At 41.5% G+C, this 25374-nt stretch overlaps 1 protein-coding gene across 1 annotated transcript; it reads left to right on the top strand.

Moving 5' to 3' along the window:
• Window positions 1-1705: 1705 nt before the first annotated feature.
• Window positions 1706-25269, top strand: CUNH6orf118 (chromosome unknown C6orf118 homolog). Its single transcript, XM_064361255.1, is given in 11 exon segments — window positions 1706-1799; window positions 3065-3400; window positions 3403-3731; window positions 5182-5304; window positions 6449-6508; window positions 7841-7965; window positions 11859-11917; window positions 14723-14904; window positions 23613-23666; window positions 23769-23824; window positions 25197-25269. Coding segments are annotated over 11 exon segments (1491 nt in total).
• The last annotated feature ends 105 nt before the right edge of the window (window positions 25270-25374 follow it).

Here is a 25374-nt window from a genome sequence, read left to right on the forward strand (position 1 = left end):
GAGCCCAGGACTCCAGGACAGATCCCCGTTGGCCAGGCCTGTCCCCAGCCTCCCTGGCTCCTCTGGCCACACAGTCCCCCAGGCAGAGGGCCTGTGGGTCTGGGCCTGCTGCTCTGTTCTCAGAGTCTTTCCAGGAATACATTTCCAAGGATGTGTACTGACTTTAGGGTGGGGGCAGAGGAGGCAGAGGGCAGAAACACAGAGGGAATATGAATGTTCTAGAATGAGACCAGGGAGAATTTCTGTGGGATTCTTAGTTTCCCACAGATCAGATAACGTGGGACAGTGACTGTAATTTTTTTTTAGGTGGAGTCTCACTCTGTCATCTAGGCTAAAGTGCAATGGTGCTATTTGACTCACTGCAACCTCTACTTCCCGGGTTCAAGCAATTCTGGTGCCTGAGCCTCCCAGTAGCTGGGATTACAGGCACCCACCAACACGCCTGGCTAATTTTGGTATTTTTAGTACAGAAGAGGTTCTGCCAGATTGGCCAGGCTGATCTCAAATTCCTGACTTCAAGTGATCCATCCGCCTCGGCCTCCCAAAGTGCCGGGATTACAGGCGCGAGCCTAGCACCTGGTCTGATTTGTAATAATTTTGAAATTAAAGACCTATTGGCCAACATGGTGAAACGATGTCTCTAAAATACTAAATACTAAAATACTAAAATACTAAAAATACAAAAAGTAGCTGGGTGTGGTAGCGGAGTCTGAGGCAGGAGAATTGCTTGAACCCAAGAGGCAGGGGTTGCAGTGAGCAGAGATCGCACCACTGCACTTCACTCCAGCCTGGGCAACAGAGCGAGACTCCAGCTCAAAAAAAAAGTTTAATACTAACATTTGGCAATATTTATTCCAAACTAGTCTAAAGACCTATTACTACATCTTCCTATTCAATACACATTCAAAAGTTGATTTGGTTTTACTTAAAGCAAATTCGTTTGCAGATCATTTGTAAAATAATCACATTTTCTAATAAATTCTTAAAACTTTCATTTTTTGTTTGTTTTCTTTTTCAGGTTGAGATGGCAGGATACACCCCCCCACACACCCCCACACACACCCCAACAATGTTTTCAGATAGGAAAATAATTAAAATATTTATTTCCACATGGGGATTCGTGGCATATATTATAAGAACGTGGCAGACAGAAGTGGAATCTGGAGCAGGTCTTATTACAATAGAAAGAAAAAGCATTTGAAGTGGGGAAATGATTGTACCAATTGACTTGCTGGTGGTTTCAAATCCTTCTTGGAAATAAAATAAAGGATAACACAGCAGCAATGAGGTCGCCTCCTTCATCCATCTTCCCTGGAGTTAGTTTTTTATGAATTACAATAATTTATGAATTGCTTTTTATGAATGACAATAATTGTTGTCTTGGAGAATTTGTTCTATTAAATCATTTCCTAAGTGGCTGCTCTGAAGGACTAAGTTGATCCACAGGGCGATTCGATTCTCTCTTCTTTTTTTTTTTTTTTCAGAGATGGGGTTTCATCATGTTGTTGGCCAGGATGGTCTCGAGGTCTCGATCTCTTGACCTTTTGATCCACCCACCTCGGTCTCCCAAAGTGCTGGGATTATAGGTGTGAGCCCCTACGCCTGGTCCTCAGGGCGATTCTCTGGCATCCCTCTGCTGAGGGCATTGGCTCTAGTATTCGGCCACCTCAGTTGACTCGGGGAAGACTGGTTTGCTTCGCGCTGGATGGAGCAAGGCTCTCTGAGGAGGGTATGGATGGGCCAGCTGTCCATTGGCCATCACAGTACACAGTGTCCGAGAAAGAAACTCTCCTTCTTGGGTTGGAAACAGCAAGTGAAGGGGCAATTCTGGGCTGCTCTTGTTCTATCTGAAGTGTTCAGTGACAAAGGATGACACAGCGACAATGTAGTTGCCTCCTTCCATCTTCCATGGAGTTGGTACAAGATGTCTTTTAGAGCTTGAAGCGTTCATGTCTTGGATGAATTACAATGATTGCTGTCTTGGAGAATTTGTTCTATTAATCATTTCATAAGTGGTTTCTCTGAAGAACTAAGTCGATCATCATGGGTGATTCTCCAGCATCCCTCTGCTGAGAGTACTGTCTGCACTATAGACCTGCAGCAAAAATGGGCTGAATTTATGGCGTATCTCTTCTGGGCCATGGTCCCCTTTGCCAAAAGCGATTCCATCTGAGAGTCAGTCAACCATTTTGTATGAGCTGATGATTCTGATGTTGCAGAGTAAGTAGCTGTGGTTCAATATGCCCTCGGAGTTGGCTCTGTGGGGAGGGTGCAGGAAGGGGTGAGGGGCCCAATGGTCATTGAGGGGTTTAGTCAGGGACTCCTGAGATGTTTCAGCATTAAGGGAGAATAACCCCCCAAACCCTTTCTGTATTCCCGGCATGTGAAGTACATTAAAGAAGACGTCTTTTTAAGCATCATCATTAAGAATTATAATTAAGATTTTGCACTTTTCTTTCAGAGCTTTTGCTAATATTGTAAGAAATACTCTCCCAAATTGAGATCTGTCTTTCTCTTATTGGCTTTGAGGGCCCTGAGCTTTCTGATTGGCTTGCACATCCTGGGGGCCTGTCCGCTTCTCATTTGCAGCAGCACATCACACCTGGCATGAGTGTCTTTAAGTTTTTTTTTTTTAGATGGAGTCTCACTCTGTCACCCAAGCTAGAGGACAGTGGCCAGATCTCAGCTCATCGCAAACTCCGCCTCCTGGGTTCAATTGATTCTCCTGCCTCAGCCTCCCAATGAGCTGGGATTACAGTCATGTGCCACCATGCCTGGCTTATTTTGTGTTTTTAGTAGAAATTGGGTTTCGCCACGTTGGCCACGCTGATCTTGAACTCCTGACCTCAGGTCATCCACCGCCTTGACCTCCCAAAGTGTTGGGATTGCAGGCATGAGCCACCACAGCTGTCTTTGACTTTTAAGGACTGGGCCTTGTACTCTGTTCATCGGTTTCTCTGTAGACTCTCTATTTGGGCAGGGGCTATGCCTCTCAGCCAGTGCACCTGCTGACTTACTGTGAACTAAGAGCATCCCTAAAAGCCTCCTTTTCTTTTCTGGCCAGTTTACCTGAATTGGAAGCACTGCGAGACGCCAGGCGTGAAGACCCTGTGCAATCTGAAGAAAGTTCTGAACCAGCTTCAGAAAGACTACCGGGGGGACGTCTACTTGTACATCTCTGGACACCTGAACCCCAACAAGCTCTACCGGCCTCCCAAGACGGTCTTACAGCACTGGCCCAATGCCAACCGGCCCCGGGAGCAGCGTGCCTCTGGAGTGGGAGAGCCGCCTGCAGGACAGGTGGCGAGGATGAAGGAGGCCCTGGCCCGCTTCACCATCCACACGGCGCTGGTCCCCAGCGATGCCCAGGACACGCCATTGTTCAGGTACCTGAACCCCCAGGACTCTCCCACACTTCAGAGGAGGATCTCCTTCCAACGGAGGCTCCTGGAGAAGGGAAGGAGGAGAGGCACAGAGGCCCACCTGGATGGCGCAGGAGGGAAGAACTCAGGCTGCCCGACGTGAAGGTGCTGCAGTACCAGGCGGCCGGGCTCAGAGGCGCCAGGGACCAGCACCGCTATGTCAGCTCCTACCTGGCTGGGGTCACCAAGGCCGACAGCTACAGGATGTTCCTGCGTTTCCAGAAGGAAGTGCTCGCCAAGCAAGATCTCCTGGAAAATGACTTCACTGGGAGCAAGGTGGCCAAAGGCCATGAGAGAAAGCTGCAGCAGGTGAGTAGGGCAGCCCTGTGGTGCTCTCGGTGCCGCGCCCCCGGTGCCGCGTACTCGGTGGTGCGCGCTCGGTGCTGCGTTCTCGGTGCTGCGTTCTCAGTGCAGCACTCTCTGTGCAGCACTCTCTTCAGTGCTCTGGATGCAGCACTCTAGGTGCAGTGCTCTCGGTGCAGTGTTCTTGGTGCAGTGTTCTCGGTGCAGTGCTCTCGGTTCAGTGCTCTCGGTTCAGTGCTCTCAGTGCAGTGCTCTCAGTTCAGTGCTCTCAGTGCAGTGTTCTTGGTGCAGTGTTCTCGGTGCAGTGCTCTTGGTGCAGTGTTCTCGGTGCTGTGCTCTCAGTGCAGTGCTCTCAGTGCAGTGCTCTCCATGCAGTGCTCTTGGTGCAGTGCTCTCGGTTCAGTGCTCTCGGTTCAGTGCTCTCGGTGCAGTGTTCTTGGTGCAGTGCTCTTTGTGCAGTGCTCTCGGTGCAGTGCTCTCAGTTCAGTGCTCTCGGTGCAGTGCTCTCAGTTCAGTGCCCTCAGTGCAGTGTTCTCGGTGCAGTGTTCTCGGTGCAGTGCTCTCGGTTCAGTGCTCTCGGTGCAGTGCTCTCGGTTCAGTGCTCTCGGTGCAGTGCTCTCGGTGCAGTGCTCTCGGTGCAGTGTTCTCGGTGCAGTGCTCTCCGTGCAGTGCTCTCAGTGCAGGGACAGACTCATCCTCTGAGGCTTCCCTGCCACGTCCAGGTATAGTGCAGCACTGCCTCAAGTGCTGAAGCATTAGCACCTTCAGTGGGGACAGATTGGGTAAAATGGAGGAGGAAGCCGTCTGGGAACTGGTAAGCTGGGGGAGGCCCATCGCAGACACATTGGAGGCCATGTGGCTGCAACAGTAAATCAGATGTTCGTGGGTCAGCCGAGGAGTCTGAGAGAGGGCTTGCCTGCCTGACCGTGGAAGAGCAGTGAGGGGAGACAGAGAGCTGATGGAAACTGTCACGCCTGAAGTATGCCCAGGCAGCATATGTCTACAGAAGGTGCTGGTGTGAGGGGAAGATCTAGGATGGGCTGCTGACTCAGAGGAGAACAGCTGACGGGAGGCTGTCCACCTCCAAATGGGGAGGATGCACAAGGGAGAAGGAAATAGCAGGGCCCCCAGGAAGCAGCCAGACCTCAGGGTTGGAAGAGAGAAAGGGCCTTGGGGGACTGGGGAGGCAGAGATTGAACCCTTTAGGACAGGGAGCAAGATAGTGAATAAAGAAGAAGAGTTAAAAAAATTCCCAAATCTTGGGTGACCAGGGAAGCAAAGAAGCTCAGCAGCTGGTGGGAGGGATCAGAACTCCTGGGTATGGCCCCCTGTGCCGCCCTGCCCAGTCACCAGGGTGATGGTGATGGCTGCTGTGTCCTCCCTGACTCCTGAGAAACTCAGTTCTGGAAGAAAAATGAAGCTGCCCTAAAATGGGCTGACTCTGTTTTTCCTCCAGGAGCTCCAGAAAATTTGCACGTGCAGCCCTCAGCAGTTCAACAGACTGCACGTATTTGGAAAAGTCTTTGAAGATATTTGTAAGAGTTCTTTGATATTTGGTGATCTCTTGAAAGAAGTTAAGGTGAGAAACACATATCTTCAGCATAACAATTGAGAAGCTTGCATGAGGTTTTGTGTACATGAATGATCTCAAGCCTCACAGAAATTCTGCTACCTATCACAGGCCCCCTTCTACAGATGGGGACCATCATTTGCAGAGACTTGAGGTCATCTGCCTGCAGGCATGTAAATTGTTCAGGGGCCATGTGAAATCAACATAGTTAGCTCACTTCTTAAGCCCATGTTTTCCCACTAAAGCATCCTGATTATGCACAACCTTTTATAAATTATACATAGGTGACAAACTTTTTATTTTAAATTATTATAATTCAAATAAATTAATAATTAGTCATTTTAACATTACATATGTAATTTTATATTAATCCTTATGGAATTATAGGTTTGTTGCAATTTCATGATGATGACCTTTGGGTGCAGTGACTCACGCCTGTAATCCCAGCACTTTGAGAGGTGGAGGCAGGTGGATCGCTTGAGGTCAGCTGTTCAATATCAGCCTGGCCAACATGGTGAAACCCCATCTCTACTAAAAATACAAAAATTAGGCAGGCATGGTGGTGAATGCCTGTAATCCCAGCTACTCAGAGGCTGAGGCAGGAGAATCCCTTGAACCCAAGAGGTGGAGGCTGCAAATAAAAAAAAAAAGAAAGTGACCTTCATATAGAACCTGAGTTGAGATCATGTTGCTTAAAGATCATGCTATTCTTTAATTTTACTAATGACAAGGAATGCCTAACAACGGAGACCTGGTGGCCTGTTCTCCAGCGATGCCTCGTCACCCGGAGGCTCATCCTGGCAGGCTGGTAGGACCGGATTCCACAGACCTTCTGCATGGCGGGAGATCATTTGTTGTATGTGTGTCAAGGTGTTTTATGACATTCTGAAGTGATCAATATTTTATATTTTATTGTATAATATTTTATGATATTCTGGGGTAATTAATACTTATGCTCAAATACGCTTCAAAGATGGTGTGATTTTATACACGTGAACACGTATACCGTTTAATGCAGTGTAGGAACATTTTATAGTTTTCTGAAATGATGTAAATGAACATTCTTAACTTCTGTGTTATTTATACACATGCAGCGCTTGCACTGTGGCCTCCCCATGCGTGGCCAGTGGACTTTTTGCTTGTTTCTGTACAGGATGAATATGAACTCTACATGGCGACGCTCCTGGAGTCCCAGCCCCCAGCACAGTACGAGGTGACGATCCATTGTGAAGAGTCTGCATGGAGCCCGCTTATTCATGGCTTCATATTTCATGAGCAGTGGAAACCTTCCTGAATCCCACAAGCCCCATGTGTGCCCCATAATTTAGAATAGCTGATTTTTTTTTTATTATAAGTGAGCTTATACTGCCTTAAGAACATTATTGATAAAGAACCTCACTTTGGATTGGCATAGCATTCTTCATACTCCCAAACAAGCGACATAACTATGTATGAATAAACTGGGAATATAAATGGTTCTCTGCCAGTAAGTACCAAAAGCCATTGTCCAGTCCTCACCCTGGTGAAAACACTGAGAATGCATTGTGATGGCTAGTGTGCTGTAAGCTGGCTCAAAACCCCATGATCTCTTCTTTTAATGGGTGACAGCATTCCAGGTGTTCTCTCAAAGGCTGGGTTAAACATGTGATTGGTCGAGTAAGAAAATATACTGCAGGGATAACTTTATCACTTGTAAAACCTAAGAAAATCGAACACTGTAGCAAAGATAACTTTGGCATTTTGAATTCAGTAAACTTTAAAGATTAATTTTGCTTCATAAATTAGGAAAGACAGTTGCTTCTTTTGTATATGAAAAAACAAATCACAGCATTACGAGGAGATGAGGTCTAGTTCGCCCCTTCCTCTAAAATCAGACGTGAGCGCCATTTTCTTTGTGCTGAGCCTTTCCATGACACAGAAGCAGCCTTTGTCTTAACAAGAATGTGAGCCAAGTTTCCAGTGGGGAATCTACCTTGCTCCTTAGGTTGTGAGGTTGAGTGAGAAAGTGACATACGTCCCTATCTCGGTCAAACGTGAGCATGAAGAAATTCCCAGGCCAGCAGGGCCCTGGATGCCTTTCTGTGTCTGTGACCCTAGCAGCCCATCCTCTGATGAGGCCGAGATCTCTGTGGCTTCCCATTTGAGCACGTCACTGCTTTATATCTGCGATGGCAATCGCATTCATTTGGCTTCTTATCCCTGTAGAAGAAACGATTGCGGTGCCACTGACAATGTGCCTCCAGGATTCACCCAGAGTGTCCTTCCCCCTACACAGGTCAACAGGGGAGTTCACTACCATCTTTCCATTTCTTAGAAAAATTAACTCTTAACATATTGATAAACATATTTTACTGGGAACGTCACCAATTGGCCATCCCTCCCCCAACGGCCAACCCTCCCTTCAATCCTCCCGGTTTACCTATTTTAACTAGAATGTATATGTTAACCCAGGGCACCTTGAAAATGCATTAATGACAAATAAAAAAGGGAGTCCTCCCCTCCTCCCTGTGTGCTCGTCTCACCTCACGTGCCTGGTCCTGCCTAGGCTATTCTGGCTCAACTCAAGGAGCTGGAGCAGAGGCCGGTGAAGACGGCAGACGTGGATCTCGCCAGGGAAGAGCTGAGGATGCTCGTGAAAGCCGTAAAAGCAGCCCTGGAGCGCAATGACAGGTGAGGCATGAGAGGTGGATCTGATCTACGTTTAGATTATTCTGTAATAAGATCTTAAAGCCATGTGACAAGCCTACCATTACATTGTTTCCTGGTCTGGCCACTTGCACAGGCCATCGTATATGTGACTGGGATATTCTGCTAAGCATGGTGTTTCCATGGGGAGAGTTTGGGGAAGTTTCTGAAGGAATTTCCTGTCTTTTTTTGGTGATCCCCTCAAGACTTACCAATAGGGGCGAGGGCTACAGATCTAAGACTCCTTTGAATGGTCTTACTGGTTTTTAACTTACAAAGCTCTTCTAATATAACCTCCCTCTATTTCTTTCCAGGATCAAATCACAATTGGATAGGGCATACTGTTTGTATGATTTTTAAAATGAGATTAAAGGAAACCTGCAACATCTAAAATATCTTCAAGAGAGCAAAAGAAACAAAACCAAAAAACAAAATTTGCCTTCAGTGTGACTAGAAGACAGAGAGCTTTGTATTTTGCTCCAGTTTGGTTATCCCCTGCCTCAGCCTCCCGAATACCTGGGATTACAGGTGTGCGCCACCACGGCCAGCTAATTTTTGTATTTTTAGTGCAGGTGGGGTTTCAACATGTTGGTCAGGCTGCTCTTGAACTTCTGACCTCAAGTGATCCACTCATCTCAGCCTCACAAAGTACTGGGATTACAGGCATGAACTACCGCACCTGCCCTCCAATTTGGTCTTGAGGTCTCTCTCACAAGGGTGGCTATGAACTCTAGCCCTGCCCTGATGGGGCTTCGGGGGGCTGGTGGAGGATGCCCTTCATGGGATGCGTTTTCATCCGGCCCTCAGGCTTAATGCCTAAGTATCTGACCTGTGACCAGATGTCTCTCTCACAAGAAACCCGACTACACTGGCAGAAGCCCTTGTGGCCGTTGTCTGGTGTGTGTCTAGTTTATTTCTACAAAGAGAGCCAGTCTCTGGGAGAGCCCTGGCTGGAAAAGGTGAGGTTCAAGTGTGCCTGTCAAGTGAGGGACAGAGGAGGCCACAGAAAAAAGCACATGAAATGGCAGATTTGTTACTTACAGATCCCAGAGAAAAGAGGGCAGCATACCTTGCAGGGGTGGTAGGAAGGGGGAACCGCCTGAGACACACTGGCTCCACCGGCAGGTAGGGGAGCAAGAGAGTGAGAACCAATGGACCAAGGCCTTTGTCTGGGTCCAGAGCATGACCCAAGTAGCTTTTCCACGGGGAGTTCTGATCAGTGGGTTTAGGGCAAGAAGGCACAAGTGCTGCGGGGTCGTGCTGTGGCTAGAAGTGGGTGCTGGGTCACTGAAGCATATGCTCAAGGCCCATGCAGGTGTGGGGTGGGGGGGTCAGTGGGTTGAGGAACGTAGGTTGTATTTGCCTGGCTCATAGCGGGGTGGTCACGGGAGGTGGTTGTTTATGGCAGATGTCTGGGCTGACCATTTTGAGGCACTGGGGGGAGGAGAAGGACTAGAAACTGTGTCAAGCGAGGGTGACTGAGCCCTGCTTCTGGAGTGAGAAAATTAAACTATTCAAAGTGAATGCCAAGGCAAAAAATAAAAAAGGAATTCATTGCAAACGCATCCAAAGTTTAAAAATGAAAAGAAAACCTTTAGTGGCAGTGAACCAGTTTCCACGTCCCTGCTGCAAAGCTTTGCTTGTGAGAGCACTGAGGTTTTGGGAAAAGTTCATGAAGGAAGAACAGTGGAGCTAGAAGGAGGCCTAAAATGTTCTAAAACCACTTCCAGAGAGAAAATCCGTGTAAGCGAGGAAGCCACACAGCTGTGCTGCGGGGCTGATGGCAGCCCTGACTATGACGGCTGGGGTGGGGTGCGGCGGGGCGGGGTTACTTGGAACGATGTAGAAGTGAGAAAACAACTTTGAAATAGTAACGACACAGGTGAGAAAGGGGTTAAAGGAAGGGTAGCGGCATCCTTTAGAAATGTCCAGTGAAGGCAAAAGGGAGCAAGAAAGGAAAATGAGAATCCTGTAAAAAGAGAAAAATCAAGGTGCACACAGCCCTTCCACATACTGCCCTTCTCCCTTCTGAACAAGAAAGCTCTCCAGGACTATCAAAGCAAATCAAAACACCACCAAAAAACAACAAATCAATAATGAAATAGCATAATTGGCTACACTGATGGAAAAGCATCCATTTGAATTAGCAATCTCACATGCTACTCCCAATCACTGGTCCAGCCTGCAAAGACACAGAGATGTACACAGTCTTTGTCTACACAAACTACTCTCAGAATAGAACAGAAAATGAGAGTCCAAGTGAGTTACCTGATGAAAGTCCCCGCTGTACCAAGGAATAATAATAATAAAGTTGAAGAAGAAACCTGTGGCACAGCACTCCACGCTAAATTAGATGTTCCCAAAAGAGCATTTCAGCATATGAAAACAATCTTGAGTCATAAACTGAAAAACGAAGCAGAGAAATCAGCCACAATAAAGAAGAAATAAAACCAAGATAACAACTGAGGAAAAAATATTTGAAAAAGTAAAAATTATATCATAGGTCAAGAATAAATTCTGAAATGCCCAAGGAAGAATAGTTTTGAATGAAAATATAATAAGGAGCATTGAGAAAAAGTGGAAAAATATTTAAAAGACTGTAAATAAGATGAAGAAATAAAGAGTCAGAGAAAGTAGATGAAATAGAAGATAAGTGAATAATGTCCAATTCACATATGATTGAAGTCCCTGAAGAAGAAAAACAAAGCAATAGAACAAAACATAAGTAATTTTTAAAACTACAATGTGTGAAAATTTTCTGGAAATAAAACTTTTTAAATATACATATTGAAAAGTCTTTTATCATTATTGTTAATCCATCGAATTCCCAGTTTATTAATTTTTTTTTCTTTGAGACGGGGTCTTGCTCTGTTGCCCAGGCTGGAGTGTACTGGCATGATCATGGCTCACTGCAGCTTCAACCCCTCAGGCTCAAGGGATCCTTCCACTTCAGTCTCCCAAGTAGCTGGGACCACAGGCACCACATTTGACTAATTTTTGTATTTTTTTAGAGACGGGGTTTCACCAGGTTGCCCAAGCTGGTCTCCATCTCCTGGGCCCAAGGGATCCACCTGCCTTGGCCCTTCAAAGTGCTGGGATTACAGGCATGAGTCACCATGCCTGGCTCCAGTTCCTTAAATTGAGGATCATAATACCACCATATTTCTCTCTTAATCTTTGATGAAATGAACTAATATGTGTAAAAATCTTAAATTGTTAGGCCCTTTGTAGATATTTGGCATTAACTTATTGGCATGTTGATGTCTTAAATCACAGTGTTGTCCTCAATATATGTAATACCAATTAGACTCCTTTTTGTCTTCTCCTTAAATCTATAAAACATGAGATAGTTGATTCAGGTTATTCTGAACCAAGCAGAGGAAACAAAGAAGTTTTTTCCCTTTTGTAAAAAGTTTCTTGTATTTTATTTTTAATTCAAACATTCTGAAATTTGTAAATTGTATCTGTTGCACAGGATGTCCAGCATCGGGGAGGTCTTTCCACAGCCCTTGACATGTTGTTTGCCTTTGAGTGTAAAAAGCTGGGTTTGCTTTTTGTTTTTTTGTTTTTTGCCTTCTTCCTTCTTAGCAACTCCATGAACAAAAAATGCAAACAAACTCTATAGGAAATCATTTGCTTTAAATTAACTAACTCTTTAATGGCTTATGCAATCTTGGTAAGAAAGTATTATTTTGTTTGTTTAACTTGGCTGATTTAGGCTATCATTTAATAAATAACTTCAGAGTACCTGTTGTGTTAGAACATAAGCAGATTTATTTTAATTTCTCAACTATGAAAGACTTGAGGCGTAACATAGACGAAAGAAAAAAGATTAAAGGGGATCTAATATTTCCCAATTTTTTATCATCACATTGTAGACTCAGGAGTGAACTGGAGATAGAGCTGGAGTTGCTGCAGTCTGCGAAGAAACGATCAGGTGAGTGTCTATGTGATGTCCTGCTGACGGGTGCTTTGCTGTGACCTTCATTATTTCAGCTGCTGCAGCCTTGGCTGCCTGTCTGTCAACTGGGCCACGCTGGAGCTCCTTCTTGGCGAGAATTCAACGTGTTCACCCACATCACCCAAGAGCACAGGGCCTGGCATGTGGTGGTCACTGCCTGCTTGTTATTCATCTTTTTATTATTACTTGTGAGGAAGAATATGCATTTCATGGGGAATTAATTATGTTTCATGAATATTTATGCATGAAATAGATATTAAAATTACTTTAAATGTATACAATTCAGAACGCAATTAAATGATAAAAGTAAGTTTAAGTATCTTGCTCATTAACCTTGACTATTTTCCAACTGTGAAGTAAAATGCCATTTTCCCTCTGAGTTTGTTAAACACTCACTCATACTCTGTTTTTATATATTTTTTCTCAGTGTCTATGCTCACAGGCCCAGCCTGTTTTAAGTTCTCGGTAGAGCTTGGCCTCAAACGTCCTTGTGAGAATGCTTTTACTGCCTTTTCCCGCTCCGCCTGTTTCCTCTTTTCTACCTGCGAGCAGCACGGATGGTGTTAACCATGCTGGCTGTCCTTACGTGGGTTTCTTGTGGCCTGATTTGCATCCTCTTGCCACGCCCGCTCTCTGTCCCAGGCTGACTCGGCTTCTCCTTCCATCCGCCCCTTCTCAGGGCTCAAAGGTCTCCTGCTTTCCCCCTTCTTCCACCATGTCATTCATTCTTTGCAGGCTGCCTCTAACAGGCAGGCCATGGAATAGGACCCATGCTGGGTGTTTTCTGTTTTCTTGCTTTCTCTTAAAACAGGCCCACAATTTAAAAATGAGACCCCCCCCCCAAAAAAAGGCAGAAACTTAAGGGCTTTACTGCTAGCCACTAATAAGAAAAATGGTAACGAATAAAAATAAGATGCAGTGTCTAACTTTCTGGAACTCTAGTAACCTTTCTTCATGTTTGATCCTAGCCCACCATTCCCATCACTCTGACTGCAGTGGAACAAACCTGGTGACCCTGGTTCTTCCCGCTTTATCTTTTCCCAAAGCCTTCTGTCTCAGAAGCCTGCTCTTCTAATCATACACATTTGCTGTAGAATGTCCCCATTTTCATACCTATTTCTTGAGGGCTTTTAGAAAAGGGGTGATTGTGGAGGTCACTCGCCTGACTTGACACTGCTTTTGGCCTCTTTGACCTCAGCTGATGGTTTTAGGCTGAAACCTTCAGTTTAGATTAAGGTGGGGACCAAACACTCTGTGTTGTAGTTTCTCTCGGTTTGTGTAGAAGCTTAACTATGACCATTTCTGTCCCCTTAGCTAGCTCATCATGTGTCTACTTAACTAATTCCTCCAAATTTCCAAATTTAATATCAAAGTTTTTCCTTCTTCCAAATTTGGCAAAGTCGAATGACAGCAATGACTTCCATCTTGTTTCCTATCTACAGGTAAGGGTTATTAATATTTCTGACTGCTTTGTTCCCATCGAAAAGTAGTAATTGTTTTTTCTCAAAAAAATTAAGTCTCACCACTCCAATCAGTATATAACTGTGCTGATTGATGACAAGTTGGCCTTGGCGATGGATCACTTGACGACTCCATTTCCTTTCTGTCCTCTTTAAATGTTGATATTCTTTGGAGTCCAGCATCTCTTTGGAAGAGTCGGCATTTTAAAAAATTCCAAATCTGTTTTTTCTGCTAGAAATCCTTCTTCTATTTTTTTTTTTTTTTTTGTTTGAGATCTGTATATCCAAGTACCTACCAGATATGGTCTCTTGTGTGTTTCATAGGTATCTCAACATGTCTGAGATTAAACTCATCATCTCCTTCTCTAACTTGGCATCTCCCTGGCTATTTCAGTGGATGGGATCACCAAATACATGGAGACGTGGGTCATAAAACATGTGCTGGCAACTTTCATTGTCCTACCCCTCAACCTCTCCCTACACAGCTTGGAATAAGTGGCCGAGTTGGGATTGAAACAAGTTCTTTCTTACCTCCATGCTTCATTGAACTCATTGTTTTCTTTCTAGCTACAACTGAGCTAAAACCTATGGCTTATTTTTGACATTGCCTTCTTCTCTACATTGCCAGATCTGGTTAATTACTAAGGTCTATTTTTTCTTTTCTATTTCCTAAATCGTTTTGGATTTTTTCACTTCTCTTCATGCTGGGAGTGCTATCCTGATACCGTTTGGCTGTGTCCTCACCCAAATCTCATCTTGAATTGTAGCTCCCATAATTCTCCTGTGTTGTGGGAGGGACCCAGTAGGAGATAATTGAATCATGAGGGCAGTTTCCTCCATACTGTTCTGGTGGTACTGAATAAATCTCACAAGATCTGATGGTCTTATCAGGGGTTTCCGCCATTGCCACTTCTCTGTCAAAGTCATCCTTGAGCCTTCCTCACGCTGTGTCCGATGTCCTTGCTTTGTCATACCATTGCACCTTCTACTCTGCCACCATATCGTCACTTTCTTGTGGTTTCTTGTTGGTTTACACTGTTAATCACACACTCTGGAAAAGGCTAATTCATCATTGAACCTTTCTATCTAGTTCAGTGCATGTGTTCAACAAATACATATTGATTAGCTGAATGAATTAAAGGAGGAATACCCTCATTCTTGGGTCAGATTATTTTTATTGACATGCTTCAAGTTTGAATTATATGATATTTTATGGTTATATATACCATAGTATAGATAACATTGTTAATAATACATAAATACTATTAATAAGAGCTGAGATATTCATGATGGTAATACTTTGTTTTAAAAATATTTCCAGAATCATCTAAGAAACATATAATTGATGAGAACCAACTTACTCTTATTGAGAAGGTTGAAAAGAAAAGGTGTGAAATACTCAATAAGTGGGATGAGATACAAGCTCTGGAAAAAGAAATTAGAACAACTTTGGTTCATACCGGAGTTTCCGACATCACTGAGAATAGGATTAAAAGCATAGAGGTATGCAACTTATTTATTTAAATATTTACATTGTTCTTTTGCTTGAAGATCTTGACAAACACATGAAGTAACGTGATTTGGTAATAAGGTAAAAAAAATGATAACATTTGGCTCAAGTATACTTTTTATTTAAAAATATTTGTAGCAAATAATCACAATAATTAAGAGATCTATCTAAAACAAGAAAAAAGGAACGTGATAAAAATTCTATAGATTTCTGTTAATAGTCAAAACCTATTTTTCTTGGGTAACATGGACATATAGAGTGGAATAATAGGCATTGAAGACTCCAGAATGTGGGACTGTGGAAGGAGGGATGAGGGATGAAATGCTACCTACTGGGTATACTGTACACTATTTGGGCGGTGGTGCACTAAAGCCCACCATTGCACATATATCCATGTAATACAACTGCACCCATACCCCTAAATCCATAAAAGCTAAAAAATTAAAGGCATAATTTAAAATTGTGTAGACTCTAACTCAATGTAACCTCTAGTTATAGAGTATATAAGAAATACATGATTTTATTTCCTTGTGGTTATATAATTAACTACATTCCAGCACTACTTTGATTCTTTTTAGCAGAATTATACTGCATATAGAAAGGCATTGATGGTCCAAATTTTTTTATTAAAAATTCTTTCTCTTTTAAAATAATATGTTCAGATTTTCTTTTTTGGAGGGGGGCATGCCGCGTGCCAATAAAACTTTATTTACAGAAACAGATGGCCGACTGGATTAGTTTTTTGACCCCTGTTTCAGAAGAAAATTATTTAAAGATAGAGGAAACCCTATGCTTTATTGTTACAGGAATGAAATATTACTGGATGAAATAATTTTACTGGTTCTAGCCTTATTTTAAAAGGGTGAGGTTTTACTTTTTCTACTTTTTTATTTTTTATTTTTGTCTATTTTAAGTTTCAGGGTACAGGTACAGGAAGTGCGGGTTTGTTACACGGGTAAATGTGTGCCATGGTGATTTGCTGCACCTATCAACCCATCACCTAGTATTAAGTCCAGCATGCATTAACTATTTCTCCTGATGCTTTCCTTCCCTTTGCCTCCCTGACAGGCCCCAGTGTGTGATGTTCCCCTCCCTGTGTCCATGTGTTCTCATTGTCTAGCTCCCACTTATAAATGAGAACATGTGATGTTTCGTTTTCTGTTCCTGCATTAGTTAGCTGAGGATAATGGCTTCCAGTTCCATCCATGACCCCGAAAAGGACATGTTCTCATTCCTTTTCATGGCTGCACAGTATTCCATGGTGTATATGTACCACATTTTTAAAATCCAGTTTATCATTGATGGGCATTTGGGTTCATTCCATGTCTTTGCTATTGGGAACAGTGCTGCAATGAATATATATGTATACATGTGTATTTATAATAGACTGATTTATATTCCTTTTGGTATATGCCCAGCAGTGGGACTGCTGGGTCAAATGGTATTTTGAGTTCTAAATCTTTGAGGAATTGCCACACTGTTTTCCACGATGGTTGAACTAACTTACATTCCCACCAACAGTGTAAAAGCATTCCTATTTCTCCACAACTTTGCCAGCATGTGTTGTTTCTTGACTTTTTAATAATTGCCATTCTGACTGGTGTGAAATGGTATGTCATTGTGGTTTTGATTTGCATTTCTCTGGTGATCTGTGATGCTGAGCTTTTTTTCATATGGTTGTTGGGCACGTGTATGTCTTCTTTTGAGAAATGTCTGTTCATGTCCTTTGCCCATTTTTTAATGGGGCTGTTTGTGTTTTTTTGTAAATTTGTTTAAGTCTTTTACAGATTCTGAATATTAGACACTAGTCAGATAGACATATGGCAAAATTTTTCTCCCATTCTGTGGGTTGTCTGTTAGCTGTGATGATAGTTTCTTTTGCTATGCAGAAGCTCTTTAGTTTAATTAGATTTCATTGTTTTTGTTGCAATTGCTTTTGATGTTTTCATTATGAAATCTTTGCCCATGCCTATATCCTAAATGTTATTGCCTAGATTTTCTTCTATGGTCTTACAGTTTTGTGTTTTACATTTAAGTATTTAACCTATCTTGAGTTAATTTTTGTATAAGGTGTAAGGGAGGGGTCCAGTTTCAATTTTCTGCATATGGATAGCTAGTTCTCCCAGCACCATTTCTTAAATAGGGAATCCTTTCCCCATTACTTGTTTTTGTCAGGTTTGTCAAATATCAGGTGGTTATAGGTGTACAGTCTTATTTCTGAGTTCTCTATTCTGTTTCATTTGTCTATATGTCTGTTTTTGTACCAGTACCATGCTGTTTAGGTTACTGTAGGCTTGTATTGTTTTGGTTACTGTAGTTTGAAGTCAGGCAGCATGATGCCTCCAGCTTTCTTCTTTTTGCTTAGGACTGTGTTGGCTATAAGGGATCTTTTTTGTTCCCATATAAAATTTAAAATAGTTTTTTTTTCTAATTATGTGAAGAATGTTAATGGTAGTTTATTGGGAATAGCATTGAACATATAAACTACTTTGGGAAACATTGCCATTTTCATGATATTGATTCTTCCTATGCACGTGCATGGAATGTTTTTACATTTGTTTGTGTCCTCTCTGATTTCCTTGAGTAGTGGTTTGTAGTTCCCCTTAAAGAAGTCCTTCACTTCTCTTGTTGGCTGTATTCCTAGATATTTTATTCTCTTTGTGGCAATTGTGAATGGGAGTTCATTCATTATTTGACTCCCTGTTGTGTGTCATTGGTATACAGGGCTGCTTGGAATTTTTGCACATTGATTTTGTATCCTGAGATTTTGCTGAAGTTGCTTATCAGCTTGAGAAGCTTTGGGGCTGAGATGATGGGGTTTTCTAGATATAGGATCATGTAATCTGCAAACAGAGACGATTTGACTTTCTCTCTTCCTCTTTCAATACCCTTTATTTCTTTCTCTTGCCTGATTGCTTTGACCAGAACATCCAATGGTATGTTAAATAGGAGTGGTAAGAAAGGGTATCCTTGTCTTGTGCATGCTGGTTTTGGTGTCAGGATGATGCGGGCTTCATTAAATGAGTTGAGTCCCTCCTTTTTGTTTAGAATGGTTATAGAAGAAATGGTGCCAGTTCCTCTTTGAACCTCTGGTAAAATTCAGCTGTAAATCCATTTGGTCCTGGGATTTTTTTTTTTTTAATTGGTAGACTATTTATTACTGCTTTAATTTCAGAACTCATTATTGGTCTATTCAGGGATGAAAATTCTTCCTGGTTCAGTCTTGGGAGGGTGTGTGTGTCCAGAAATTTATCCATTTGTTCTAGATTTTCTAGTTTATTTGCATAGAGGTGTTTTAGCATTCTCTATGGTTATTTGTATTTCTATAGGGTCAGTGATGATATTCCATTTATCATTTTTTATTTTGTCTATTTGATTATTTTTTCTTCTTCATTAATCTAGCTAGCAGTCTATTTATTTTATTAATGTTTTCAAAAAACCAGTTCCTGGATTCGTTGATTTTTTGAGGGGGTTTTGTGTCTCTATATCCTTCCCTTCTTCCCTGATCTTGGTTATTTCTTGTCTTCTACTTGCTTTGGGGTTTGTTTGAACTTGGTTTTTTAGATGTGATGTTATGATGTTGATTTGAGATCTTTCTAACTTTCCGATGTGGGCATTTAGTGTTATACATTTCCCTCTTAACTCTGCTTTAGCTGCCTCCCAGAGATATTGGTCTCTTTGATGTCTCTTTGTTCTTATTAGTTTCAAATAATTTCTTGATTTATGCCTTAATTTTATTATTTACTCAAGAGTCATTCAGGAACAGGTTGTTCAATTTCCATGTAGTTGTGTGGTTTTGAGTGAGTTTCTTAATCTTGAGTTCTAATTTGATTGCATGTGGTCTAGGAGACTATTTGTTATTATTTCAGTTCTGTTACATTTGCTGAGGAGTGTTTTTCTTTCAATTATGTGATTAGAGTAAGTGCCATGTGACATTGAGTAGAATGCATGTTCTGTTGTTGTTTGAGGATGGAGAGTTCTGTAGATATCTATCAGGTCCACTTGATCCAGAGCTGATTTCAAGTCCTGAATATCTTTGTTAATTTTCTGTCTCAATGATCTGTTTTATATTGACAGCAGGGTATTAAAGTCTCCCACTATTATTAGAGACTTTGTAGGTCTCTAAGAACTTGTTTTATGAATCTGGGTGCTCCTATATTGAGTGCAAGTATCTTTAGGATAGTTAGCTCTTCTAGTTGAATTGAACCCTTGACCATTATGTAATACCCTTCTTTTTATTTTCTGATCTTTGTTGGTTTAAAATCTGTTTTTCAGAAAGTAAGATTGCAACCCTTGATTTTTTTGCTTTCCATTTGCTTGGTAAATTATTCTCCACCCCTTTATCTTGAGCCTATATGTGTCTTTGTATATTAAATGGGTCTCTTGTGTATAGCACACTGATAAGTCTTGACTCTTCATCCAGCTTGCCATTCTGTGTCTTTTGATTGGGGCATTTAGCCCATTTACATTTAGGGTTAATATTATTATGTGCAAACTTAATCCTGTCATCATGATGCTAGCTGGTTATTTTGCAGACTTGCTAATGTAGTTGCTTCATAGTGTTATTGGTCTGTGTACTTTAGTGTGTTTTTGTAGTGGCTGGTAATGGATTTCTTTTCCATATTTAGTGCTTCCTTCAGGAGCTCTTGTAAGGCAGACTTGGTGGTGACAAATTCCCTCATCATTTTCTTGTCCAAAAAGGATTTTATTTCTCCTCTGCTTATGAAGCTTAGTTTGATTGGATATGAAAATCTGGGTTGCAGATTCTTTTCCTTAAGAATGTTAAGTGTTGACCTCCAATCTCTCTTGCTTGTAAGGTTTCCAATGAGAGGTATGCTGTTAGTCTGATGGGTTTCCCTTTGTATGTTACCTGGCTTTTCTCTCTGACTGCCCTTAACATTTTTTCCTTCATTTTGACGTTTGAGAATCTGATGATTATGTGTATTGGGATCTTCTCATGGAGTATTTTACTGGGGTTCTCTGGATTTCCTGTATCTGAATGTTGGTCTGCCTTGCTAGGTTGGGGAATTCTCCTGGATGAAATACTGAAGTGTGTTTTCAAACTTGCTTCCGTTCTCCTTGTCTCTTTCAAATGTGCCACTTAGCAGTAGATTCAGTATTTTTTTAAAAAATTTATTTATTTAATTTTAGGTGCATACTATATCTGGTATTTCTCCCCATGTTATCCCTCCCCACCCCCTGCTATCTCTCCCCTACCCCCGACAACTGCCCCCACTGTATGATGCTCCTTTCTCTGAGTCCACGTATTCTCGTTGTTCAATACCCACCTGTGAGTGAGAACATGTGGTGTTTGGCTTTCTGTCTGAGAATGATGGTTTCCACATCCATCCAAGTCCCTATAAAGGACATGAACTCATCATTTTTTATGGCTGCGTCATATTCCATGGTATATATGTACCACATTTTCTTTGTCCAATCTGTCAATGATGGGCATTTGGGTTGGTTCCAGGTCTTTGCTGTTGTACACAGGGCTGCAATGAACATATGTGTGCATGTGTCTTTATAATAGAACGATTTATAGTTCTTTGGGTATATACCCAGTAATGGGATTGCTGGGTCAAATGGAATTTCTATTTCTAGGTCCTTGAGAAATTGCCACACTATCTTCCACAGTGGTTGAACTAATTAGATTCAGTATTTTTATATAATCCCATAGTTCTCAGAAGTTTTGTTATTCCTTTCATTCTTTTTCTCTGAGATTATTTCCTCCACTTGGTCTGTTTGGCTATTGATACTGGTGGTTGCATTATGAAGATCTTGAGTTGTGTTTTTCAACTCCATCAGGTCATTTGTTTTCCTGTCTAAACTGGTTATTCTGGCTAACAGCTCCTGTAATGTTTTATCATCGTTCTTTGTTCCTTTGCATTGGATTAGAACATACTCCTTTAGCTCAGTGAATTTTGTTATTACCCACCTTCTGAAGTCTACATCTGTCAGTTCATCCATCTCAGCCTCAGCCCAGGTCTTTGCCCTTGTTGAGAGGTGTTGAGATCATTTTGAGGGGAAGAGGAACTCTGGCTTTTTGAGTTTTAAGCATTTTTGCATAGATTCTTTCTCATCTTCATGCACTTATCTATCTTTGATCTTTGAGGCTGATGACCTTTGGACGGGGTTTTGTTAAGGTCTTATTTGTTGATGTTGTTGTTGCTGTTGCTTTCTGTTTGTTTGCTTTTTCAACAGGTCTCTCTTCCACAGAGCTGCTGAAGTTTGCTGGGGGTCCACTTCAGACCCTATTCACCTGGGTCCCTCCAGCACCTGGAGGTGTCACCAATGGAGTCTGCAAAACAGCAAAGATTGCTACCTGCTCCTTCCTCTGGGAGCTTTGTCCCATAGGGGCACCAGCCTAATTACAACAGGAATGCATTTGTATAAGGTGTCTAGCAATCCCTGTTGGGAAGTATCAGCCAGTTAGGAGGCACATGATTAGGGATCTGCTTAAGAGAGCACTCTGGCTGCCCCTTAGTGGAGGAGGTGCACTGTGCTGGGGGGATCCCCCTTGTCCAGACTGGCCTCTTCAGAGCCAGCAGACAGGAAAGACTAAGTCTGCTGAACCAGAGACCACAGCAACCCCTCGCCCCAGGGGCTCCATCCCAGAGATATCAGAGTTCTGTTCATAAACCCCTGGCTGGAGTTGATGAAATTTCCACAGGGAGGCCCCACTTGGTGAGGAGGAATAGATCCAGATCCCAACCAAAGAAGCAGTCTGGCCACAGTCTGCCAAAGCCACTGTGCTGTGCTGTGGGGAATTCCTCCCCATCCAAACTGTCCAGTCTGTCTGACACCGGCCGGGGAAAACAGCAAACTGGAGATGGGGTGATGGCTTCCCCGCTTCCCCGCAGGAACTTTGTTGTCTTAGGCAGCAGACAGCCACAGTGATGGTGGCTGCCCCTCCCTGTAGGGAACTTGGCGACCTGAGTGGTTCTGTTCTTGGAACCCTAGACCCTGGTGATGTGGACTCATGAGGAGATCTTCTGATCTGCAGGTTGCACATAATTGTGGACAAAGCGTGGTTTCTTGGGCAGGATAGCACAATCACTCACCGCCTTCCTTGGCTGGGAGTGGAAGTTCCCCTTGCCCCTTGCAGCTCCCAGGTGGGCCATCTCTTCACCCTGCTTTTTCTTGCTCTCTGTGGGTCATGTCAAACACCTAGTCAGTCCCAGTGAGAGAATCTGGATACCTCAGCTGTATAGGAGTCACTTACCATTTTCATTCTTCTCAGTGGGAACTGCTGACAGCAGCTGGTTCTAGTCAGCCATCTTGGCCCATTCCTGAAGATTTTCTTCTGTGTTTTTTGTTTAGGATTTGTTCTCTTTTATTTCTTAAAAAAAATAAATAAATGCCCTTAGAACAACCATCAATTTATAATTGTATTTTTAAACAGTAATGAGCTCTAACTTTAAATATTAAAGCATGATTTAATGTCAAAATCATGTAAACTTTTCTTTCATAATTAAAACCTCATTAGATAAATCTAAGGCATAGAAAGGTCCCTATGAAGATTCCATATCACTAATTTATATTACTTTACTTCTTATTTATATTTGGTTTCTTAATTCAAATACTGGAAAATGCAACAGAATTGCCATTGTTATTCTGTTATGTAATTGGTGTCAGGTTCTATATTTGAAATAGATAATTTCCAACCAGGAAAAAAAAGAGAGAGAGAGAGAGCTAAATGTATTGAGGATTCACAATGCATCAGACACTTTTATGAACATTAAAAAAAAAAAAAATTTCATTTAATTTGCAGCAACCCTAACAGATAGATGGTAGTATTAATTCTCTTTTTGAAGTATGGAAATAGGGTGCAAATATGTTAAGTAACTTGATTGAGGTCACAGTTAACAAGCAGTAGACTTAGTATTGAAACTCAGCCTTGGTTCTTAATAATACCCCATTAAGCCTAACTGTTACAATTGCTAATCCTTTTCAACACACCTAATATCTGAAAGAGCAAGTCTTTATACCCTCTGCCCATCATTATTTTGTTCAGAATTATCTTGAATATTCTCATTAACACTATTGACTAATTTTTGAAGTTTTGATAATAATACTTTTGGTATTTTGATTGTGCTTACAATGAATTCATAAATGCATTTGGGAGGAAGTGACAGTGATAGGATATTAATAATAATAATATCCTATCCTATAATAAGTGATAGGATATTAATACTCCTATCTGGGGTTATTTTGTGCTTATTTAATTTATTTTTATACCTTGGTGCAAAATAATTATGTTTGTTCTTAAGAGTTTCTGGGATGTATTACTATTATAACTAGTAATTTAAAAAATTCCCATTAAAGTTTACACTCAGTTATTGCTGATATATGTGTGATTTATTGATATTTGTATTTTTATATTTTTCCAGCCACCTTAACAAGTTCTATCATTAGTTTTAAAAAGTAAAGAACTCTTCTGGAATTTCCTCTTCTAAAATTTTCTGATATTTTGAAACATTAATTTCCACCTCTTCTGGTTTTTTATCCAGAAGACTAGGATGTTTCCTTCTCATTAACTGTCCTTCATTTTATGCTTTGTTTCCTCATCTGTTTTTAAGTAGTGTGCTATTGAGTATTCTTGAAATTATAACATTATTCACATAATCTTGTTAAATAGAGAAAAATAGTTTAAAAATATTTTTAACCAAGTATATTGCTTTTCAAACCACTTCTCCTCCAGCAAGAAGTTATAAAATTTGAAACAGAAAATATGATTTTAAAGAAGAAAATAAAAGTAAGTTATTTTGTGAATCAATGTTTATCAATAAAAATATTTCCTCTAGTGCCTGCTTGTCCTGTATAATAAGCATGACCCAATGATGATAATTCTTTGTAGGTTATTGAAAGCAACATGAAGCAGACCATGGGAAGGATCAGTGAAGAGGGGCAGGAGTAAGTATTGACATCATGATAAAAGAACTAGAGTAGTATCATACTGTTCTCAAGATCAGTTATTCAAAACTAGATCAGACTAGACAGACCTTTGAAGGGTTCACACTCATGAATACTTACATTAAATACACATGTTGCATCCTTTTTCTGTGTTTTGGAATGTTCACTCCAAGATTTAGACCTCAATCTGTACCCTTTAGTAATATAGAAATAAATTTATTAGATAAAGTTGGAGGTGAAGGTGAATTCTCATGGCCAGGAATCAGGAAAGTAGGGAGGCATGGCTTTATTTTCTCCATTTATTTATATGGCTTTTAGTGATGATACATTTTGAAAACCCCTATACATATGTTACTCTGAAAATTTTAGTTTAAAAAGTAAGTGGTTGATTTATATCATTTGTTTATAACTAAGCTTATAATATTGGCATAAACTTATTATTTATATTACAAGCTTATACTTCACACAGTTACTTTTCTCTGAGTTGGTACTATAGTTTGAATCTCCGAATTTGGTATTAAGAGCAATGGAAAACCATATGATGATTTAAAGAGGGAAAGCCTTTTTTTTTTATCAGTGGGAAAAAGACTTTTAGGTGTGGGTGGCTTGGGCCCAACGACATCATTAAGGAACTAGGGCTCCTCACCTGTCGTCTCTGCTTTCCTTTGAGTGTGGCTGCTGCCTCCTTAGAGTCTCAATATGGCTGTCTTCAGGCATTAACCAGTCCACATTCCATGGATTAAGAAAGGGAAAGGTGAAGGACAGAAGGCACAGAGCTTCTCAATTTGAGGCTTTCCAGTTTATTCAGGAAGGACAATTCTCTCCAGGTGCTCCCACCACATCTCATTGGCCAGCACCATGGGCCAAGGCCACTCTCAGCTGTAAGAGGGGCCAGAGCATGGAGCACCCCACTCTCCAGCTTATGCGGCAGAAAAAGCCATGGGAGAAAGGGATTGGATAGAGTGCTGAGTGAGCCGTATAGGTGGATGGAGTTTTGCAGTTTCTTATATCATGTAGGATGTTCTTAAAAAGAGGGAATAGAGTTACAAATACAAAACTGGGGAAGCACCTCCCACGGCCTTGGCAATGAGAGTGAATGGACCTAAAGTCTATCATTATGCTCATGGTACACCTACCTTCCCTGCCATACCATATGCTACAGGGGAAGACATCTATTTATTTAGAGGATCTGTTACATTCAAGGCCAAAACTCCGTACAAATATCTGTTTTTAAAAAGTAAATGATTACGAAGTCTCATCTTGTCTGTTTTTGGGGAAATGTGTCTAAAATAGATGTTTATTGTGAAATTTTCTATCATGCTTAATGTATTTTTTTTCTAACCTATGGTATTCATTTCTTTTGTATTTTAAGGGGCCTTTGGAAATTTATCAAGGAATTTGTAAAATTAGAAGAGATAGAAGATAACTCTCAAGCTACTGAATAAATGGCCAATGAAAATTCTTAACTTCCATGTATTTAGCATGGTTGTTTGCAGATGTATATACATTCATAAAGATACATTTCATTTCATCAGCTTTAATCTCTAGTA

The sequence above is a fragment of the Aotus nancymaae genome, unplaced genomic scaffold (assembly GCF_030222135.1).
Source record: "Aotus nancymaae isolate 86718 unplaced genomic scaffold, 86718_ANA_hifiasm-v0.15.2.pri h1tg000040l, whole genome shotgun sequence".
NCBI lineage: Eukaryota > Metazoa > Chordata > Mammalia > Primates > Aotidae > Aotus > Aotus nancymaae.